Below are 22,961 nucleotides of genomic sequence, written 5' to 3' on the forward strand. Positions count from 1 at the left end.
AATGTTCTCTTGATAAGTGTGTGAGTTAGACAATTTTCTTGTTCAGCTAAGCATTCAAAATGTAATGAGTACTTTTGGGTGTCAGGGAAAATTATGGAGTAAAAAGTATATAATTTTCTTGAGGAATGTAGTGAAGTCAAATTAAAAGTTGCCAAAAATATAAATACCTCGTACTTCTAAACATTGATCTGGTACTCCCTGTATGTAGCTCCATTATTGTGTATTTTATCCCTTGTGTTACTATTTTATTACAATTAAAACATTGTAACTCTGCGTCGATGGGAAGGGCTTGTAAGCAAGCATTTCACAGTAAAGACCACACCAATTGTATTTGGAGCATGTGACAAATACAATTTGATTTGACCTTAATTTGGCTTACACGTAGAGAGAAAAGTGCATAAAAAGGGAAAAAGTTCAATTTACACACGTATTACTCGAGTCTGAATTTCCCCCATAGAGAATAGACGTTGTATGTCCCAGAATCCTGGAAAATAGGGTGGTGGTGTCTAGAAACAGCAACTGATCCTCTTTAAAAACAGGAAGGTAAATGTGAGCGTGTTCACCCTCCACCAGAGAGGGTGACCTGTATCAGTGATTTTGACAAGATAGACAGATCATCTGCAGAGATACGTCTTTCCATGTAATCGCCTAGGATTGTACTTTTTATACCACATATCGTATAACTATGTACAAAACCAAATTACCTTATTTTTGTACATATAATTATCTGCCAATGGTATACATACTTAATAGAACTGCAATACAGAACTTAGATACACTCTGAATCTACACTGAGAGCTGTACAGGTTATATCTTGCCTGTTTGGCCATGTCCGGGAGTATCGTCAGACAGGGCCACAGGGGTCTCCTGACCCTTCCTGTCTCAGCCTCCAGTATTTATGCTGCAGTAGTTTACGTGTCGGGGGGCTAGTGTCACGTGTGCTCCCTCTCCGGCCTCTAGGTCACCAGGCTGCTCATTATGGCGCACACCTGTCACCATCGTTACGCACACCTGCGCGTCATCAGACTCACCTGGACATCACTTCCCTTTGGTTCCTTCCCCATGTGTTTCTGTTTCAGGTTCATGTCTGTGTGTTGTTCGTGTTTTATATTATGTTACGTTTATTTTATTAAAATACTCACTCCCTGAACTTGCTTCCCGACTCTCAGCGCACATCATTACAGCTAGGGTCAGTCTGTAATATCTGGAGTATTTCTCCTGTCTTATCCGGTATCCTGTGTGAATTTTAGTATGCTCCCTCTAATTCTCTTTTTCCTCTCTCTCTTTCTCTCTCTCTTCTCTCGGAGGACCTGAGCCCTAGGACCATGCCTCAGGACTACTTGGCCCGATGACCCCTTGCTGTCCACAGCCCACCTGGTCATGCGGCTGCTCCAGTTTCAACAGTTCAGCCTGCGGCTATGGAACCCTGACCTGTTCACTGGACATTCTACCTTGTCCCCCGGACCTGCTGTTTTCTACCGCACCTGCTGTCTCTAACTCTGAATGATTGGCTATGAAAAGCCAACTGACATTTACTCCAGAGGTGCTGACTTGTTGCACCCTCTACAACCACTGTGATTATTATTATCTGACCCTGCTGGTCATCTATGAACGTTTGAACAGCTTGGCCGCGGTCTGTTATAATCTCCACCCGGCACAGCCAGAAGAGGACTGGCCACCCCTCAGAGCCTGGTTCCTCTCTAGGTTTCTTACTAGGTTCTGACTTTTCTAGGAAGTTTTTCCTAGCCACCGTGCTTCTACAGCTGCATTGCTTGCTGTTTGAGGTTATAGGCTGGGTTTCTGTACAGCACTTCATGACATCGACTGACGTAAAAAGGGCTTTATAAATACATTTGATTGATTGATTGCCTGGCTACCCATCCACATCACACTGGCCAAACTGACGTTTCTTCTCCAAAATGAGTCTGGATTTTCCTCCCTCCCCTACGATTTCTAGAATGGGAACACATTTTGACTGTTCTTATTGGTCACAGAAACTGATGGGTTAGGCCAGAGCCAGCCTACATGCTGATGTTATCAACTTTGAAACTCTGATTGCTTAGATTTGTTAGAGACGATCCAGTCGCTGATCAAATTTGGTTTGTTCAACTCCCCTCATTTTGAAGTCACACAAATGACTTTTAGGATGGCAGATTTAGACAATGTATGTAGCAATTAATAAGGCTGCATATATGCATTCCAGGTGACTACCTCATGAAGCTGGTTGAGAGAATGCCAAGAGTCTGCAAAGCTGTCTTCAAGGCAAAGGGTGGCTATTTTGAAGAATCTCAAATATAAAATATTTTTTGATTTGTTTAACACTTTTTTGTTTACTACATAATTCCAAATGTGTTATTTCATAGTTTTGATGTCTTCAATATTATTCTATAATGTAGAAAATAGTACAAATAAATAAAAACCCTAGAATGAGTAGGTGTGTCCAAACTTTTGACTGGTACTGTACATCAAATCAAATCAAATCAAATGTTATTAGTCACATACACATGGTTAGCAGATGTTAATGCGAGTGTAGCGAAATGCTTGTGCTTCTAGTTCCGACAATGCAGTAATAACCAACAAGTAATCCAACCTAACAATTCCACAACTACTACCTTACACACACACACAAGTGTAAAGGGATAAAGAATATGTACATAAAGATATATGAATGAGTGGTGGTACAGAACGGCATGGCAGATGCAGTAGATGGTATAGAGTACGGTATATACATATGAGATGAGTACTGTAGGGTATGTAAACATAAAGTGGCATAGTTTAAAGTGGCTAGTGGTACATGTATTACATAAAGATGGCAAGATGCAGTAGATGATATAGAGTACAGTATATACATATGAGATGGGTAATGTAGGGTATGTAAACATTATATTATATTATATTATACATGTGACATTATGTAAGAGTGAGATTAACAGATGTATAGGCAGAGGGAGAAAAGAGAGAGGGACATACATGTACAGTAGCCTCTTCTTCTAGGCTTTAGACCAGCCTAGTAGACTACTGTGGTAAGAAGTAAGAGTCTCAGGAGAATAATAATAAGCCTCCAGATAAAAGGATATGTCCCAGGTGTGTAAACCAAACCCCCTGCCCACTCATTCCTGTGCTTTGAGGGGAACTGATTGGGTGGCACAGCACTCTCAATGCCCTGGACCGACAGCTGTCCTTTATAAATGGAACGTGCCACCCAGGCTTTGTTGTCATTTTGATTCGTTTTCAGTCACAACCACTCTGCAACCCCATTTACATTATACAGTAGGTTAGAAGGCAATCATCTTTTCCTGTTATTTAATAGACTGTACACAAAAATATTCATACATAATGTACATAATGTACATGTGTACTGTGCAACTCAATACACTCAAAACAGCTGCACGCAAATCATTACTACTCTGTCCCTCTAGTTTAGGTCTTCAATTCAAATATAATTCAATGTAAACACCAAAAGATCATTCTTTCATATTTGTAAAATTGCTTTATTTCTGAAGAATCCAGTCATGAGAGATAAATATAACATAGATATCAATAAATGTCTGAGGCCACACAGTGATCTATTGTCCAAATGCAACTCTGTGATCAAGCTATCATAAATGTCTCAACCGCTAACGATTAGGCTTGATATAAAAGCACTTTCATTTGAGGAAAACAATTACTCAGTATTGTATATAGCCACGAGAAAACACACAGTTTTGGTAATTGACATTGTAACCAGCCAAGCTTTACCAGAGCATATAAACATCAATATAAATATAGTTACAAATCATATACAGACTAAATCAGGAAGCCCTTAAGCATATAAACGCAGCAAAAAAATAAATGTCCTCTCACTGTGTGGCCACCAGCTGCATTAAGTACTGCAGTCCATCTCCTCCTCGTGGACTGCACTAGATTTGTCAGTTCTTGCTGTGAGATGTTACCCCACTCTTCCACCAAGGCATCTGCAAGTTCCCAGACATTTCTGGGGTGAATGGCCCTAGCCCTCACCCTCCGATCCAACAGGTTCCAGACGTGCTCAATGGGATTGAGATCCGGGCTCTTCGCTGGCCATGGCAGAACACTGACATTCCTGTCTTGCAGGAAATCACATACAGAACAAGCAGTATGGCAGGTGGCATTGTCATGCTGGAGGATCATGTCAGGATGAGCCTGCAGGAAGGGTACCACATGAGGGAGGAGGATGTTTTCCCTGTAACGCAAAGCGTTGATATTGCCTGCAATGACAACAAGCTCAGTCCGATGATGCTGTGACACACCGCCCCAGACCATGACGGACCCTCCACCTCCAAATCGATCCCGCTCCAGAGTACAGGCCTCGGTGTAACACTCATTCCTTCGATGATAAACGCGAATCCAACCATCACCCCTGTTGAGACAAAACCGCGACTCGTCAGTGAAGAGCACTTTTTGCCAGTCCTGTCTGGTCCAGCGACGGTGGGTTTGTGCCCATAGACAACGTTGTTGCCGGTGATGTCTGGTGAGGACCTGCCTTACAACAGGCCTACAAGCCCTCAGTCCAGCCTCTCTCAGCCTATTGCGAACAGCCTGAGCACTGATGGAGGGATTGTGTGTTCCTGGTGTAACTCGGCCAGCTGTTGTTGCCATCCTGTACCTGTCCCGCAGGTGTGATGTTCGGATGCACCGATCCTGTGCAGGTGTTGTTACACATGGTCTGCCACTGCGAGGACGATCAGCTGTCCGTCCTGGCTCCCTGTTGCGCGGTCTTAGGTGTCTCACAGTACGGAGAATGCAATTTATTGCCCTGGCCACATCTGCAGTCCTCATGCCTCCTTGCAGAAAGCCTAAGGCACATTCACGCAGATGAGCAGAGACCCTGGGCATCTTTCTTTTGGTGTTTTTCAGAGTCAGTAGAAAGGCCTCTTTAGTGTCCTAAGTTTTCATAACTGTGACCTTAATTGCCTACCGTGTGTAAGCTGTTAGTGTCTTAATGACCGTTCCACAGATGCATGTTCATTAATTGTTTATGGTTCATTGAACAAGCATGGGAAACAGTGTTAAAACCCTTTACAATGAAGATCTGTGAAGTTATTTGGATTTTTACAAATTATCTTTGAAAGACAGGGTCCTGAAAAAGTGACGTTTCTTTTTTTGCTGGGTTTATATGTGATCACCAAAACAAATACATGTTAACAGATCTTCTAGTCACGCAGTGATAAGTACTAGGCTTGTGTTTTATTCTCTCAGAAGTTACAGTTCAACTGTAGGGTCACAAGAGAGATGAGGGTGGGTTGACCACTCAAAGACATCGCTTTTCATTCAGGCCACTTTGACTGTTTTTGATTCATATAATTCCATTCAACTCTATGTGTTCTGAAGAATGATGGTGGATCAAGCAAAGTCAATGACAAAGCAAAGCCTGAACCAGAGAGCTAATATTTCCTCTTGCTCAACATCGACCTTCGTGACATAGCAACAGTGAAAACACTGCAGATAGGGACAGGACTGTGTACACAAGGATATGATTGTTTAGTTTGATCAATGTATGCATTGAATAATCACCGGATAAATGTAGGGTTGGGAGAAAAATTTCACAACCTTGTAATCTTTGCCAGGACTCAATATCTCTGGTTAGATTGTATAGCAGGAGACTCTAGTCTTGGGAAATATTTGGTTAATGACTCAGTAATTGAAGTGCAAGATGCCAGCCATTGGTCAATGTTCATCATTAGCATTGTCCAGTGGGTTTAAGTGCATGTAAATGTGTTGGGATCAGTAATGTCTCCCTCTATATCAGACAGCCATCAACAGCCAGTGATAAGTGTCATTACCTGCAGGCAAATGCAAAACACAGAGACGTGATCTGCACTCACACAGGATACCTGGAGCCTCATTTATAAAACAGACTAACAATCAATTTTGATCTTAAGTATGACTTCACACAGAAAACCACGTATAAGTAGTTATTTATAAAACCTTACTTTGACGTGGAAATGATCTTATCTCTACTCAAAGTCTAGACTTGACGTAGGTGATTTTGCTGCTGGTTATGTAGGGCTATTATTTTTTTCACTTGCAGTTTGTCAAACCATTTAGATAGGGGTCCTCGCTTCTCATTCCCAATCTCCCGCCATCCATCTATCCATCCACTGCTTAGTTTATGAGTGCCATGGTGCTCTCTGGCTGTTTCCCGCAGAAGAAGTTGTGTGCCAGACGCACGTGGACAGGCACAAAGACGTAGGAGGTGTAGATGACCATGGTCATGGAGGAGAAGAGGACAGAGTTGAAGATGGACTGCTCCCAGGGCTCAAGCACATATATGCCTGTGATGAGCAGGTACTGGTAGTACAGCCAGCCCAGGTACTCCTTCAGGTATTGAAAGTCCATCCTCATGCTGCTCCAGTGGTCAGGGTGAGGATGGGAGAGGGAGGGGCAGAGAAAGGAACAGAGAGAACGATAGAGAGAGGATAGGGGGAGTGATAGGAAGATAGGAGACAGAAGACAGAGACAGAGGGAGAAAGGAGGATGGCAGTGATAATGGCAGCAGGGGACACATAATGGGCATAAACACACAAACACACAAACAAACACACAAGACAGACGACACAACATCAATCATGTGGAAAGATATACAGTTAGTCGCTTCACCTGCACTACCTGATAGAATTAAACCTATTTTCCCAGGAGGAAACACCAACTGTAAAAGGGAAAACACTTAGTAGGTGAAAGATGAACTGTGTGGGTGTTTTGTGGGTAGTTCAGTGGTATAACCTCAAGTTTTTGTCGTAGTCTCATTTTAAACCCTAGTCTTCTTCAGCTTTCAATGCACCTGCTACTATGTAATTACCCATGTCTTACATACCTACCATATCCTTGGGGGAGCTAACAATGGAAAATGGTATTAGAAAGCACATTACATGTGGGTCTGTGTTTATTAATGAGAAGGTCCAGGGACAATCACAGCCCGTGGCCCCTGGGGGCCACTGGGGGTCTCTCTGGTGGGGAGGCACTGCAGACATTAGCTCCTGAGAGCCCCAGACAAGGTAAATTAAATCTGCATACACGCATGCATGCACAGTACATAAACACACAGTATCCCACTCAAACAGCACACGTGGTACCTTTATCTTTATTGTCAATGCTGTCAAAATGTCCACCACCGTACAGATGGTGGAAAGGAACAGACATTTACTCCATCATAAGGAACGAGAACAGACATTTACTCCATCATAAGGAACGAGAACAGACATTTACTCTACTTCCACACAGGGTAGTTGACATTAAGTATCTAAGGGCATAATAGGAAAGCCTCTGTCTCAGAGTCAGTACCTCAGTGTGCGTTGACAGGTGTCAGGTAAACTCAACTGACACCAGTGCACACTTCTTCACCAGAGTAATAGCCTACTCATTAATAAACAGTTATGGACCAAATAGTTAACGACACACACTGTGGCATGTCAATAAATAAACCTAAAATATAATCCAAGCATGTTTGCTTGTTTTCCAGGTCCTATCCTGTCACACAAATAATTATGGCTAAACTAATGCCGTAGAGACATTGTAACAACTGAATAAGCCTCCTCACATTAAGGTAGTCTACATGCTAGCCTACATGCCTATATGACACAATAATAATCTGTAGGACAACAAAAAAACAATAAGGATCATATAAAAGTGAGCTTACAGTGAGGGAAAAAAGTATTTGATCCCCTGCTGATTTTGTACGTTTGCCCACTGACAAAGAAATTATCAGTCTATAATTTTAATGGTAGGTTTATTTGAACAGTGAGAGACAGAATAACAACAAAAATATCCAGAAAAATGCATGTCAAAAATGTTATAAATTGATTTGCATTTTAATGAGGGAAATAAGTATTTGACCCCTTCTCAATCAAAAAGATTTCTGGCTCCCAGGTGTCTTTCATACAGGTAACGAACGGAGATTAGGAGCACACTCTTAAAGGGAGTGCTCCTAATCTCAGTTTCTTACCTGTATAAAAGATACCTGTCCACAGAAGCAATCAATCAATCAGATTCCAAACTCTCCACCATGGCCAAGACCAAAGAGCTCTCCAAGGATGTCAGGGACAAGATTGTAGACCAACACAAGGCTGGAATGGGCTACAAGACCATCGCCAAGCAGCTTGGTGAGAAGGTGACAACAGTTTCTGTGATTATTCGCAAATGGAAGAAACACAAAAGAACTGTCAATCTCCCTCAGCCTGGGGCTCCATGCAAGATCTCACCTCGTGGAGTTGCAATGATCATGAGAACGGTGAGGAATCAGCCCAGAACTACACAGGAGGATCTTGTCAATGATCTCAAGGCAGCTGGGACCATAGTCATCAAGAAAACAATTGGTAACACACTATGCCGTGAAGGACTGAAATCCTGCAGCGCCCGCAAGGTCCCCCTGCTCAAGAAAGCACATATACATGCCCGTCTGAAGTTTGCCAATGAACATCTGAATGATTCAGAGGACAACTGGGTGAACGTGTTGTGGTCAGATGAGACCAAAATGGAGTTCTTTGGCATCAACCCAACTTGCCGTGTTTGGAGGAGGAGGAATGCTGCCTATGACCCCAAGAAACCATCCCCACCGTCAAACATGGAGGTGGAAACATTATGCTTTGGGGGTGTTTTTCTGCTAAAGGGACAGGACAACTTCACCGCATCAAAGGGACGATGGACGGGGCCATGTACCGTCAAATCTTGGGTGAAAACCTCCTTCCCTCAGCCAGGGTATTGAAAATGGGTCGTGGATGGGTATTCCAGCATGACAATGACCCAAAACACACGGCCAAGGCAACAAAGTAGTGGCTCAAGAAGAAGCACATTAAGGTCCTGGAGTGGCCTAGCCAGTCTCCAGACCTTAATCCCATAGAAAATCTGTGGAGGGAGCTGAAGGTTCGAGTTGCCAAACGTCAGCCTCGAAACCTTAATGACTTGAAGAAGATCTGCAAAGAGGAGTGGGACAAAATCCCTCCTGAGATGTGTGCAAACCTGGTGGCCAACTACAAGAAACGTCTGACCTCTGTGATTGCCAACAAGGGTTTTGCCACCAAGTACTAAGTCATGTTTTGCAGAGGGGTCAAATACTTATTTCCCTCATTAAAATGCAAATCAATTCATAACATTTTTGACATGCGTTTTTCTGGATTTTTTTGTTGATATTCTGTCTCTCACTGTTCAAATAAACCTACCATTAAAATTATAGACTGATCATTTCTTTGTCAGTGGGCAAACGTACAAAATCAGCAGGGGATCAAATACTTTTTTCCCTCACTGTACCTGTCTGATAACATGCCGCTGTCCGTGCTCCCCCGGTTCAGAGAGAATGGCCTGTGTCCCACTACTGTGGTGTGAACTGCACTACCAGTTCACAAATATAGACTACCTGTAGCAGGTCATACAGTCTACACCACACCTACTACTCTTTACACTCACCCGGCGTTCACGTGGAGTTGGGTATGGGTTTTTAAGGACAGAGCGTTCGGCGCACGTGTCTTCAACCTCTATAAATAAGGCACGATTATTCACAAATGGGACTAATCCATAGTCGTCTAGTCAGTGGAATAGTCATCAAAACTCTGTCCTGCTTTATTGGATAGGAGACACCTGACGCGCGTGTCCGCGCAACTTTTGAATGGCATCCTCATAGAGGACTCTAGTGTCCAAAAGCCTGTTTTAGCATGGGCAGCGCCCATTTTGAAGTAATCAACTGAGGGACTTCCTACGGGTTAAGGAAGGATCATATAATTAATTATACTTGTGAGCAAACATTCCATAACTGCAGGTGTCAGTAAATCGCCAACATTGGCTTCATACCTGTTCAAACAACACTCTCCAGGTGGCAGTATGCACCCTTCCAGTATGTTTGAAAACTCATAGAAGTAGTAGAAGAAAATGGACTACTTCAAATGGAGATGGCCTCTATAGCACTGCCCATGCGCACAGACACCATAATGGGACAGATACAAAGAAGAGTCCTCTATAATTCTCTAAAGGCATCCCCCCTCTACTTGCCACACAGGGAATGAAATTCATAATCTCCACTGACTGCAAATAGACTATGCACTGAATTTTCCCAAAACATAATTCACCCATAACAGCGCAATGCACACTCTGCAACTGACAGGGGATGCAAGAAGTCATAGTGTTGCTACAGAACTGGCAAAATTACTGAGATTCCTCCAAAAATGTTGAGTGATTGGATAGCCTATTTAGCTGATAGCCTTTATTATTTTATAAATCAAATGAAGAGGATATATTTTCAGCACATTGATATCCCAGTACTCTCTTTCATTGTCTGTCTTTGGGAATAAAATGTGTTTTTACAACTTCTCAGCTGCTTACATTATTGATGTGTAAAGACATGGCTGAGCCACTCTATCCAGTTGACTGAACAGACAGTCTCCAAGCATACAGACTGCACCGGGTGGAAGTCTGGAAGCCAAACTCACAGCATGAAGGAGCATGACACTGTCTGGGACCCTGAACAGTTGAACAGTCAGGTAGCCCACTGATCCTTCAATAGTATTCTTGGAAGGAGAGTGAAAAGTGGACATACGGGGTCAGAAAAAAGGGGATGATAAAATGAGGTGAGTGGGTGACAAGAACAGGTTGACAGAGACCGCATATACTGTAGGTGTGGAGGAGAAGTGGATGATAAGAACACGTTGACAGAGACAGCATATACTGTAGGTGTGGAGGAGAAGTGGATGATAAGAACACGTTGACAGAGACAGCATATACTGTAGGTGTGGAGAAGTGGATGATAAGAACAGGTTGACAGAGACCGCATATACTGTAGGTGTGGAGAAGTGGATGATAAGAACACGTTGACAGAGACAGCATATACTGTAGGTGTGGAGGGGAAGTGGATGATAATAACACATTGACAGAGACAGCATATACTGTAGGTGTGGAGGAGAAGTGGATGATAAGAACACGTTGACAGAGACAGCATATACTGTAGGTGGAGAAGTGGATGATAAGAACACGTTGACAGAGACAGCATATACTGTAGGTGTGGAGAAGTGGATGATAAGAACAGGTTGACAGAGACAGCATATACTGTAGGTGTGGAGGGGAAGTGGATGATAATAACAGGTTGACAGACACAGCATATACTGTAGGTGTGGAGAAGTGGATGATAAGAACACGTTGAGAACAGGTTGACAGAGACAGCATATACTGTAGGTGGGTGAGAAAAGGGGGTCAGGGGGAGAGAGTGGGAGGGAAGGTAGAGAACCCCTCGCTCTACCTTATTATCCAATGACTCGAAGGGACCTAAAGTTACTTTCCCAAGGATCTGGTTACCCCTAACAACCTGTTTAAGTTGCCAAAAAACAAGATCCCGCCTCTTCCCTCTTCAAGCCAGACTGAAGTGGCACATAACACAACTCTCTCTCCCCTAAAATATCTAAGCCCCCAAGATAAAGTTTCCTCTAAAGCACTCAACCTCCCCCTGCACCAACCTCTCCCCTTCAGCCCCTACTATAATTACAATGTCTACCCGGCAACAATAGAGCAGCTTGCATTGGATAACAGTCTAATAGTAGGGGACATGTGCCCACTGAGTCCTAGTCCCAAATTATTTTTGAATTGATTAATTTCTGAAGTTAAGCGAACCAATTTCACAAGACAGTGGCTCTGCATGTGAGTGGGGCTGGTTTTGTTAGGTAGAGAATCTAGATGCCAGTCTGCAGCCTATTACAAGCATAAGCATACCCAATCCAGAATGCATACACGGGATATCTACACATAGAACTAGCTACTCATAGAAGGTGCCCATGCATTCCCAACTGGTACATTCTACCACTTTCATCATGTGGCCAGTCTCTGCTTTTAAGTGTTAGGTACCATATTGAGAGTGAGGTCCATGCTTATAGTTCAGTAACATCTTCCCCACTTCTCCAGCTCCTTAGTGGACGATGTGCATCTCCGAATGAAAAAGTCATATTGTAACCAGGTTATATTTTATTTGGTGTACATCACAAACCAATGCCTCTAATATGGAGACAGGGAAGGGTCAAACAAAGGGCAGGATCCACTCAATAACTCAGAAGTTACCCTTCTGCTGCATTCTGAGTGACTGCTGTTGGGGGGAGACTGTAAGAAATGGTAGCTGACAGCGCATTGCCATTCTTATTGGACTACTAATCACTCATGTTATTAGTAGGATTTTTATTTAACCTTTAACTAGGCAAGTCAGTTAAGAACAAATTCTTATTTACAATGACGGCCAAACCCGGACGACGCAGGGCCAATTGTGCGCCGCCCTATGGGACTCCAAATCACGGCCAGTTGTGATACAGCCTGGATCCGAACACTGCACTGAGATGCAGTGCCTTAGACTGCTGCGCCACTCGGGAGCCCATTTGTCTAGTCAAACATCATGTTGATGTTATTAAGACCCTGATTGGTCTAAACAGTTATTATGTGGATGTAAGCAGGCCGGTGATTGGTCTATTCGGTCAGCATGTCGGCTCCCTCTCCCCCGGTGGCGTCCGTTATGCTGAGGTCCTCCAGCATCTCCATCAGAGAGATCCGAGGGGCGCCCTCGTCATCCGTATCACTCTCCACTGGGATCTTAGACGCATCTGCAATATAAAACAACTTCATCATGAGGCTACAGCTAAAATGGATCAATAGAAAGCTATGGGTGACAATTGAGGAAAACATCCAGATTCTTGCAAGAAGAACTATAAAGAGAAGCAGAAAGCTGCGGTCCCACTCACCTCTGAAGATGTTGACGTTCTTTCTCAGGGCTTCGTCTTCCTCCAGGTCCTCTAGGAAGTCCTGGTATTGTCTGAAACAGGAAGAGAACAAATAAATCACTGCCTATGTTGTAGACAGACACCTTTCACAACTTACTAAGTCATCACCTGGATATTGAGCATATCCATCCTTCACTTTCTCTCTCCTCATCCCTTCCTGCTTCTCCCCCTCTCTCATCAGCTCTTCCTCTCCTCCTTACCTCTCGTCTTCAGGCGCCATGCCCTCTCTATCTTTGTCCATCTCCTTCAGCTTCCAGTTCCTGCGCTTCACCCTCTTGCTGCGGTTGTAGCTCTTCTTGATTAGCACCTGCAAGTCACAACAAACATGTCCAAATGGCTTCAATACATGCATTCATTTCATTTTGTTATGATGTATTCTGTCCTTTGCAGTCATGTGCTGACAGGTATGCAGTCGAGCTCTCATTTCAAAATGAAGTGAACAGTACGTGGTCAGGTGGCCAATTTTCCCATTAAAGGATTGACATTTCAACTCAATGCAGCAAACAAAATCAAACCAATACCACAATGTCCACCAGGGGGCAATGTGATCTAATACAGACAGTACAGTGCAGTACATGGTAAAAGAGGTCTCGTTTGAGCAGGGTTCTCCAACCTTTTCTAGCATGAGCTACTTTTTTTTTTAAATATAAATTTTGCAAGCTATAATTTATTTTATTGCTTTCCAAAAGGCACATTGTTCTCTTCTCCTCTACCTCACCCCATGGTCCTTGGTGTACAAGATGTGTTTTTTCTGTCTATATACCTGGTCAAATAATGGTTGATAAACAGTATTTGGCATGACAGGCCCCATAAAATTATATTTTGTATTTTCCAGAATTGTATTTTTCCTGGTTTTGGATATTTTTTATGTTTTCCACTCTCAATATTACAAATATTCATAGAGAAACAACGAAAATTGATGTTCTGAGTCCATGTCCATGTTTAAATCACATCAGAACAACATTTATGATGTCTGGAAAGAGTGTGTAATTCCCCTTTAACTGAGCATCTAGCAAGAGTGGAATGTGTCGGTCTAGCGATGTTTCTGCTGATAGGCCTACTGCTGAAGCACATGCCACGGCAGAGTTTGAAAAACAATGGCCACCCAATTCAAACAAATAATCATGATTTATAGTTCTGTCAGGTAAGCCTACTTTGAGGTTAACATTTAATAGAGAACGTTTTTGGGGAAGTCTGTCCACCCTTCTGTATTAAAATGTGCACAATGTACATTATGTGGGGTTGAACCTCAAACACACAAACCAATTGAAGAAAAAAATACGTTATCATTAGCGTCGCTAATTGGCTACATACGGAGTGAGACAAAACAGACATGTACAGCATGTACAAAACAGACAGACAGGCGCAACATTGCTGGAAATTAATTGGCAGATTTTGTGTTACTTTTGGATTTTTAAGCAAATAGTGGCTAACCAGGGGTGGGGAAATGTCAATGTGACTGATTGAATTGTAGCTGGGAGCTTTATGTTTATGACAGTTTGTGATGGAAAACTGAATGTACTTTCAGAATTGATTGGCAGCTACTTATATGTGGGCTGCGAGCTACAATCTACCTGTTGGAGATCCCTGTTTTGAAGGATACATAAGTGTGTCCACACAGTAGTATGTACTGGTTCTTACCACGTCAGGAATATGACTCGGGTTCATCTTGTTCAGAAACTCGTCATTAACGTTGGAATTGGCAAAGTCAAAGCTAGAGGGTAACAAAAGTGAAAGAAACATAATATTTTCTCTAACTTCACAATCAAAAGAGTAAGGTATTGTTTTGATTCTCTTATACAGCAAGAAGTTAGATGAACATTTAAGAGTTTAGTAGCTGTATAGCAGCCGGTGACAGTCACCTACCCCTGAACCAGGTCTCCTATGTTGAGCAGGTGGCCCAGGTGGGTGCGACAGTGGTACTGCTGAGCCGTGTCCATCTCTGAGGTCTTCTGCACCCACACCTCAGCCAGGGTGTGCTGGAGACACACAAAATCAGAACACATACACAAGACTTACCCTAGCACCACCATTACTTCTATTCCTTTCCACTAAACGGATGAAGGGTGTTTAGTTGTCCAACACCATTAGATGGGGGAGGGGACGTTATCGTACCGTAGCAAACCCATTTCCTGTTTCATTTTACAGAAACACTTCCATGTATTGTGGAGGGTTTTTCTCTAATCTGATGTGCTGCTTCAGGAATAATGTAATGGTTATCCATTGACATTTCTTCCAAGAAAAGAGAAATGATCCCCATAATTCAATCTGCTTAAAAACACTGTCATTAAAGCCACAAACACACCAAAGCACCGCAGTCAAGCGGGAAGTTGCACGCATGAATACACACAGTGGTGTAAAGTACTTGAGTAAAAATACTTTAAAGTACTACTTAATCAAGTCGCTTTTTGGGGTATCTGTACTTTACCATTTATATTTTTGACAACATTTACGTCACTACATTCCTAAAGAAAATATTACACTTTTTACTCTATACATTTTCCCTGACACCCAAAAGTACTCGTTACATTTTGAATGCTTAGGACAGGAAAATGGTCCAATTCACGCACTAATCAAGAGAACATCCCTGGTCATCCCTACTGCCTCTGATCTGGCAGACTAACTAAACACAAATGCATCTTTTGTAAATAATGTGTTGGAGTGTGCCCCTGGCTATCCGTAAATTTGGAAAACAAGAAAATATTGCTGTCTGCTTTGCTTAATATAAGGAATTTTAAGTGATTTATACTTTTACTTTTGATACTTAAGGATATTTAAAAACAAATACTTTTAGACTTTTACTCAAGTAGTATTTTACTGGCTGACTTTCACTTTTACTTGAGTACATTTCTATTAAGGTATCTATACTTTTATTCAAGTATGACAATTGGTGGGCCTCCTGAGTAGCGGAATGGTCTAAGGCTGTGCCACTAGAGAACCTGGTTCAAGTCCAGGCTCTGTTGCAGCCGGCCGCGATCGGGAGACCCATTGGGCGGCACACAATTGGCCCAGCGTCGTCTGGGTTAGGGGAGGGTTTGGCCGGCAGGGATGTTCCTGTCCCACCGCGCAGTAGCGACGGGACAGCCCAATTCCAAATCACCGCCCAATTCCCTCAGAACTCCTACCTTATTGGACCTTATGCCTGCTCCCGCCCTCAGCTTCTGGTTCCTGATGATGTCAGTATCCATGACGATGAACTCCTCCAGTTGCCGTGGGCTAACGAGGCTGTTGAAGGGGTTGCGCCAGTATGTGCCCCCATCCACCTCAGCGACTGTTGGGTTAGACAGGAGAAATAGAATTAGATGTTTATCTCTATGGACAGTCCAGAGTTTTAATTTTCACTGCTCAAAACACCAATAACTTCCTACACATGCTTGTGTGCACACGCAAGATAAATGGATTCATTTGAACTTCCCTCCCTCTTGCAGTCGAGTAATTTGGCTAGCATGGATCATTGTTCTGCCCAGAGGCTGGGGTTGAGACTGGAGCAAAAATAGCCTTTCTTTGAACACTAATTAAAAACATGTGCCCTGAGTGTGTGTGTCATGTGTGGAATGCCCTGATTAGACACAGAGGGAAGCTGTTGAGAGTGAAGGGAGGGTGATGAGCATGTGGTGAACAGAAACACTGTAAACGATATTGGGTTCAGTTCGGTACAAAAGACTTAAATCAAGTGGAATATAATCACATTCCATCAGTCTAATCAAAAACTGATGCTAAAAATTTGGAACAGATGGTAAACTGTTGATGCTTTATCACACAAGCACAAACTCATGCACACACACATCCAATCGCCTTGAAACGTTGACTTGTCAACACATCAGCAATACATCAATCAATCAAAGAAGCAAAGCATATCTGTAAAATAAATGTTTCAGTAGTCATAAAATCATGTGTTGAAACAGCCTCTGTCCCCTGGCAGCTAGGGGCCGACAGTAAAGGTGGTGCTGGTGTGTACTGTACTCACTCTGCAGGGTGTTGGGGCCGACAGTAAAGGTGGTGCTGGTGTGTACTGTACTCACTCTTCAGGGTGTAGGGGCCGACAGTAAAGGTGGTGCTGGTGTGTACTGTACTCACTCTGCAGGGTGTTGGGGTCGATGAGGTGGATGGTGTGTACTGTACTCACTCTGCAGGGTGTTGGGGTCGATGAGGTGGATGGTGTGTACTGTACTCACTCTGCAGGGTGTTGTGGTCAATGACGTGGATGGTGTGTACTGTACTCACTCTGCAGGGTGTTGGGGTCGATGAGGTGGATGGTGTGTACTGTACTCACTCTGCAGGGTGTTGGGGTCGATGAGGTGGATGGTGTGTACTGTACTCACTCTGCAGGGTGTTGGGGTCGATGAGGTGGATGGTGCTGGTGTGTACTGTACTCACTCTGCAGGGTGTTGGGGTCGATGAGGTGGATGGTGCTGGTGTGTACTGTACTCACTCTGCAGGGTGTTGGGGTCAATGAGGTGGATGGTGTTGGTGTGTACTGTACTCACTCTGCAGGGTGTTGGGGTCAATGAGGTGGATGGTGTTGGTGTGTACTGTACTCACTCTGCAGGGTGTTGGGGTCAATGAGGTGGATGGTGTTGGTGTGTACTGTACTCACTCTGCAGGGTGTTGGGGTCAATGAGGTGGATGGTGTTGGTGTGTACTGTACTCACTCTGCAGGGTGTTGGGGTCAATGAGGTGGATGGTGTTGGTGTGTACTGTACTCACTCTGCAGGGTGTTGGGGTCAATGAGGTGGATGGTGCTGGTGACTCGGGCGCACACACACACCTGGCCCATGTTCCCCAGGCTCTGAGCCAGACGAGGCGACAGACACACCACGTTGTCCTGGGCAATGAGACAAAACATACCAGGGGTCAGACTGAGGTCAGGTCAGAGAGAACTTTGAAACCTCTTCCCAATGCCAACTTTCCCACCGGATTATTCCCCAGAGAAACACACAGTAAACTGTAGTACAGCAGAGATTAACATTCAACTCTGGATTAGGCTACACCTTCATGAACAATCTGAATAACAGAGGCTGTCATTGCCAGTTTGGTTATACAAGGGGTCGGCTATGTTCCCTCTGTTTCATCAGGGTGATTACAATTTGTCTCACAATGCAAAAGAAAATAAGATGCTGATTAGGAACGCATTTCATTGATCTTGAAAATGTTAAGTCATATCCGTTTACTGAATGAGTGCGCTGCAATGCTTCATTCAGTCATTGGATAGAAATGCATAAAAAAAACACATGGGTAGAATTGGATATGAACAAAATTCACTCTTCACATCTATGGTCAGAAGCCAAGCATCGATACGTGTGTACTCAGTCTACATGTTAGAACCTATGAGTAGATGAATCTACATGAATCCAACAGAAGAGCATTGACAAGAAACATTCACTCAACAAAAACGTTTTGAGTAAGACTCCTGACTTAGACACACCCAGATTGATTCAAATTTAGTTTCCATTGGACGGTTCAAAAGCATCTTTTAAAACATCAGTTCTATCCAAGGGAAGCTGTGTCTGTTATGATAAGAACGGGGAATCTGTATAGGTCTGCCCTGGCCTGTTTGGACCTGAGCATTTGAGTATAGGTGCGCTCTGTTCACCTATTCAACTAATGTTCAGCCCCTTGAGATACATGTAGAGCATTTGACCTTCAATATTTTTGAGGAAGATGCTGTATACCTTGCAAACAGGAACAATCTCAATGGAGTAGGTGCTCTTGTAGTTGAATGTGTTTGAGTGGATGTCGTGGGAGATGAGGCGCTGGGAGGTCTTCGACCTAAACAAGACAGGGTGACAAAGAAACCATAAAGAACACTACAAGAATATATCTTGTCAGAGAGAAAATAAGCAACATTCTTAAGCATCTCCATGCAAAGCTAAAAATAAATATTTTGAAAAATTATATACCGTACCAGTCGAAAGTTTGGACACCTACTCATTCAAGGGTTTTTCTTAATTTGTACTATTTTCTACATGGTAGAATAATAGTGAAGACATCAAAACTATGAAATAACACACATGGAATCATGTTGTAATCAAAAAAGTGTTAAACAAATCAAAATATATTTTAGGTTCTTCAAAGTAGCCACCCTTTGCCTTGATGACAGCATTGCACTCTCACACTCCGTTCACCTACTCCGCATCTCACAAAGACACGGCGGTTGGGACCAAAAATATCAAATTTGGACTCCAGACCAAAGGACAGATTTCCACTGGTCTAATGTCCATTGCTCGTGTTTCTTGGCCGAAGCAAGTCTCTTCTTATTATTGGTGTCCTTTAGTAGTGGTTTCTTTGCAGCAATTCGACCATGAAGGCCTGATTCATGCAGTCTCCTCTGAACAGTTGATGTTGAGATGTGTCTGTTACTTGAACTCTGTGAAGCATTTATTTGATCTGCAATCTGAGGTGCAGTTAACTAATGAACTTGCCCTCTGCAGCAGAAGTAAGTCTGGGTCTTCCTTTACTGTGGCAGTCCACATGAGCCAGTTTTATCATAGCGCTTGATAGTTTTTGCAACTGCACTTGAAGAAACTTTCAAAGTTGTTGACATTTTCCGCATTGACTGACCTTCATGTCACAAATTAACAAGGCACACCTGTTAATTGAAATGCATTCCAGGTGACTACACCTCATGAAGCTGGTTGAGAGAATGCCAAGTGTGTGCAAAGCTGTTGTCAAGGATAAAGGGTGGCTACTTTGAAGAATCTTAAATATAAAATATATTTTATCACTTTTTTGGTTACTACATGTGTTATTTCATAGTTTTGATGTCTTCACTATTATTCTACAATATAGAAAATAGTAAAGACCCTGGAATGAGTAGGTGTGTCCAAACATAAGTCTATAGACATTGAATAATCGTAGCACTAGCCACACAGACTGCACTTAATGTGGTTAGTGCGGTCTAGCGCATCACTGTTCAATTCAACATTAACATGTCTCAACACCAAATGAACATTGCATGGGCATTATACAATAACCATGAAGGCGCCATCCAGAGTAGGATGATGTTATCCCTAGACACTGACCTCAAGTCAGATTTGCAGGTCAGGCAGTTCTGTCACTACAGGGCAACCTCTAAACGTAGTGGAGGGACTGGAGAACTGGTTCCTACCTGCAGGGGACTGTGCACTGGAGGAAATCCACCATCTTCTGAGCATGCTGCTTGGTGGCATAGTAGAAATCAATACCCTCTGAGAGAGGAGAAAGATTAAAAACCAATCAGTCTTCAATCGATAAATCAATCACAGGCACACACACCACACGTAACCTCTGTCATCACCATTCAAACACTTAACACGCCAGCATCAGTAATACAGCCCAGATGGGCACCGCGGGGGGAAATATGGCCACCACATGTTGGAACCTCAAGGCTTTTAACTACGGCTAGAGAGGGAGGTCATTTATATTGAACTGTCAAAGGGTAGCTTTTCCCTTACAATCTGGTCCAACCACACTGGGCGCTGTTTCTGAAATATCTCTCACTACACAGTGTGTGACTGAAAATAGGACCGAGTCCAAAAGCATTGTTGGCATGGTAAATGGAATGCTCAGTACTATGATCCTACCACAGTGATTATAAACACATGGCCATGTCGTTCTAAAGCACGGGATAGGAAAACTTTTAGAAAATCATCAATATCAATGGTCTGGTGTCTCTTCCTGGATGAAACCCCCACTTTAGAGCAGTATATTCTATCCCAAACCCACCATTGATCTCCTTGATGTTGAGTGCGTTCTGATGGAGTTTGTGCTTGAGAATCAGCTGCTCCAGGTAGTAAAACGTTTTCTTGTGAGAAGTCTAAAAAAGGACCAGTCCAATATTAGGTTACCAACACAACATGTTAAAAATGATTGTTGTGGTGAGCAACATGAATAATATAATTCTAATCATCAGTGGTACCTTCTGTCTGACTTGTACCACAGAGTTCCAGAAGTCCTTGGCCTCGACACGGTGGCAGTCATCACACATCTGGCCCTGGATGACAAACTCTACCACAAACACCTGCTGCAGGATGGCTCCGTTCATCACCTGGACAGGACAGGCCAAACTACCATCAACCACTATTCTCTTATATGACTGACTCAGAACATAGTTTACGACTAATGCGACACACCAGGTAAACACTTTATTTATATATATTTTTTAAATACAGAACTGGGCTAGACAGCTGTGACCCACCAGTGGATCATTACCCACCCATAATTTGGGGAACACTGATGTGCAAGACTTTATTCATCAGAGTTTGGTGCTGCTGTTTCTGGTGACTAAAGGGCATCTAGATACAAGATCACTGGTCACACAAAACCTCCTACACTCCAGACTAAGGCCTGGGCCCTGAGGAGCTCAGATTCCTCTGAAAGGTCATGAAGTTAAGATGACAGCCACTGCCTAACCTTCACCCAATCACTGTGCTCTGAAACTACAAAGTCAGCCCTTTACCCCTTTACTGTCACCTGGATTAAATTATGACAACATGGAAGTCAGCGGTGGGACACTAATCCACACTAATCTATTCTATTAAATATCACACACTGACGCCTCTTATTTCTCCTCTCACCTCTTTCTGTATGGTCACCTTCAACTTGATCCGCTTGGAGTGGGGTTCCGTCCACAGGAATCCAGCATCGATCAGACGCACCTGGATTAGGAGGTCACATGAGTTTCTGAGGCGAATGGCTACAGCCCTGTTGAAAATGTTGAACAAGTGTATGTTTGAATGTAAATAGAGCAGAGTAGGGAAGGGATACTCACTTTGGTCATGTTGCCCTTCAGTTTTTTAAGGCAGAGGGCGAGCAGTTCCCTGGACTCCAGAGCACACTGCACCCAGGAGGCTGGAGGCTGCAAGTACCTGCATAGAAAAGAAAGAGGAGCAATCAATGAACCTGAACTAATGTAGGAGCCTTGGTAAGATCCCACAGTTTACTGACTAATGAACCTTGGGCAGTAAGAGCACAAGACAGGGATTTAAACATCTTAGCTGTGGCACTACGTTTGACAGGCTTGTGATGTACCGTTCACACTGCTTGCAGAAGTGCAGATTGACTTGCTTGGGGATTCCCTCGGAGATGTCCACTGTGGTCCTGAGGCAGGACACACACATGTTGGCTGGGTTTGGGGGGATAGGGATGCCACAGGTGCAGCACAGGCTAAGGAGAGGAGAAAAACCATTCCTTGATTAGTACTGTGTACCAGCTGATACCTTTGAAAAAGTTATGAATCTACACATTCACACTGACGGTAAAGGACAATTATTTGTAGACTGTAGGAGGCTGATCATATATTCTACTTACATGTTCCCCTGGCTGCTTGTAGCAGGAGCTTGCATGTACTCCATTATAAATGGTGTGGGTGTTGTAGTGAGATCTAGATAAATGACAGATCAGATTGATGTTATGAATCAGATAAATCTTTACTTTTTAGATTATATACAAAAACGTAATGCTATTAGCATACAACACATCCACATGGGTAATGTGTATTGATTATGGTCAATACATGGTAGCCAGCTAACGTTATCTAGTGCACCAACTTCCCTGGTAATGTTATTTTCCCCCACACATGACACTTAGCCAGACTTAGCTACAATTCTATGATATCTTTCAGGTAGTTAACCATTTATCACAATGTCACAACTCATCTGACAAACACCTTTTTGCTGCCAGTTGTCGTTAGCTATGTATACAATTGGATTAACTTCACCAAACAGTTACCGTTAGATAGAAAAAGGCAGGTTTAAATGGCCGGTAACTTTACTTGCTAGCCAGCCTTAGCCTAGCTAACAGGGAACAGCTTTCCTTCTGACTAATTTGCGATGATCGTGACAGTTTTGTCTTAACACGGCGCCTCCTATGTAAAGAGATTTCGGGGGGGCTTCGTGCCATTTAATGAGACAACTGATAAACAACACGTACTTGCAGAATGTTTTTCCAAGCCACGTTGCGGACCTCCACGTTTCACCACCACAAACTGGAAAGGAGGAGCAGGGTGATGACGACACACCACTTTCTGGTGCGAAAAGGACCCAGTCCCCTCTCGTTTGCCTGAGTGCAGTAGCGTCAGAAACCATTCAAATTAAATACAGACAGAATAAACTACACTACCGGTATATGGACGTTATGATATGATTGACAAATGTTGTAATACTCCAATTCATTAATTTTGATATACATTGGACAAGGCAATACGTATTTAAAAAATACAAGGTAAAAAAT

General features: G+C 43.1%; 2 protein-coding genes across 2 annotated transcripts; both read right to left on the reverse strand.

Annotated features, from left to right (window-relative positions):
- Nucleotides 1-5,004: 5,004 nt before the first annotated feature.
- On the reverse strand, nucleotides 5,005-6,461 carry sptssb (serine palmitoyltransferase, small subunit B). Its single transcript, XM_071360542.1, has one exon. The coding sequence runs from the start codon at nucleotides 6,361-6,363 to the stop codon at nucleotides 6,124-6,126; it is 240 nt and encodes a 79-aa protein (XP_071216643.1). The 5' UTR covers nucleotides 6,364-6,461; the 3' UTR covers nucleotides 5,005-6,123.
- Nucleotides 6,462-11,934: 5,473 nt separating this feature from the next.
- Nucleotides 11,935-22,789, reverse strand: LOC139548912 (60S ribosomal export protein NMD3-like). Its single transcript, XM_071358863.1, has 16 exons — nucleotides 22,662-22,789; nucleotides 22,041-22,113; nucleotides 21,762-21,896; nucleotides 21,502-21,598; nucleotides 21,308-21,388; nucleotides 20,650-20,778; nucleotides 20,457-20,547; nucleotides 19,861-19,939; nucleotides 18,425-18,521; nucleotides 17,460-17,577; nucleotides 15,878-16,023; nucleotides 14,619-14,731; nucleotides 14,394-14,466; nucleotides 12,953-13,059; nucleotides 12,714-12,784; nucleotides 11,935-12,575 (listed from the first exon to the last, which is right to left on the reverse strand). The coding sequence occupies exons 2-16, from the start codon at nucleotides 22,082-22,084 to the stop codon at nucleotides 12,442-12,444; spliced, it is 1,515 nt and encodes a 504-aa protein (XP_071214964.1). The 5' UTR covers nucleotides 22,085-22,113; nucleotides 22,662-22,789; the 3' UTR covers nucleotides 11,935-12,441.
- Nucleotides 22,790-22,961: the final 172 nt, after the last annotated feature.

The sequence above is a fragment of the Salvelinus alpinus genome, chromosome 22, assembly GCF_045679555.1.
Source record: "Salvelinus alpinus chromosome 22, SLU_Salpinus.1, whole genome shotgun sequence".
Taxonomy (NCBI): domain Eukaryota; kingdom Metazoa; phylum Chordata; class Actinopteri; order Salmoniformes; family Salmonidae; genus Salvelinus; species Salvelinus alpinus.

Bases quoted from the DNA above. Each gene is read 5' to 3' on its own strand.
- sptssb (XM_071360542.1), bottom strand. From the start codon at position 6,363: ATGAGGATGGACTTTCAATACCTGAAGGAGTACCTGGGCTGGCTGTAC.
- LOC139548912 (XM_071358863.1), bottom strand. From the start codon at position 22,084: ATGGAGTACATGCAAGCTCCTGCTACAAGCAGCCAGGGGAACAT. The intron at 20,779-21,307 runs GTGAGAGGAGAA...TGTCCTGTCCAG, and splicing joins AGGTGACCATACAGAAAGAG to GTGATGAACGGAGCCATCCT. The intron at 16,024-17,459 runs GTGAGTACAGTA...CTAACCCAACAG, and splicing joins TGACCCCAACACCCTGCAGA to TCGCTGAGGTGGATGGGGGC.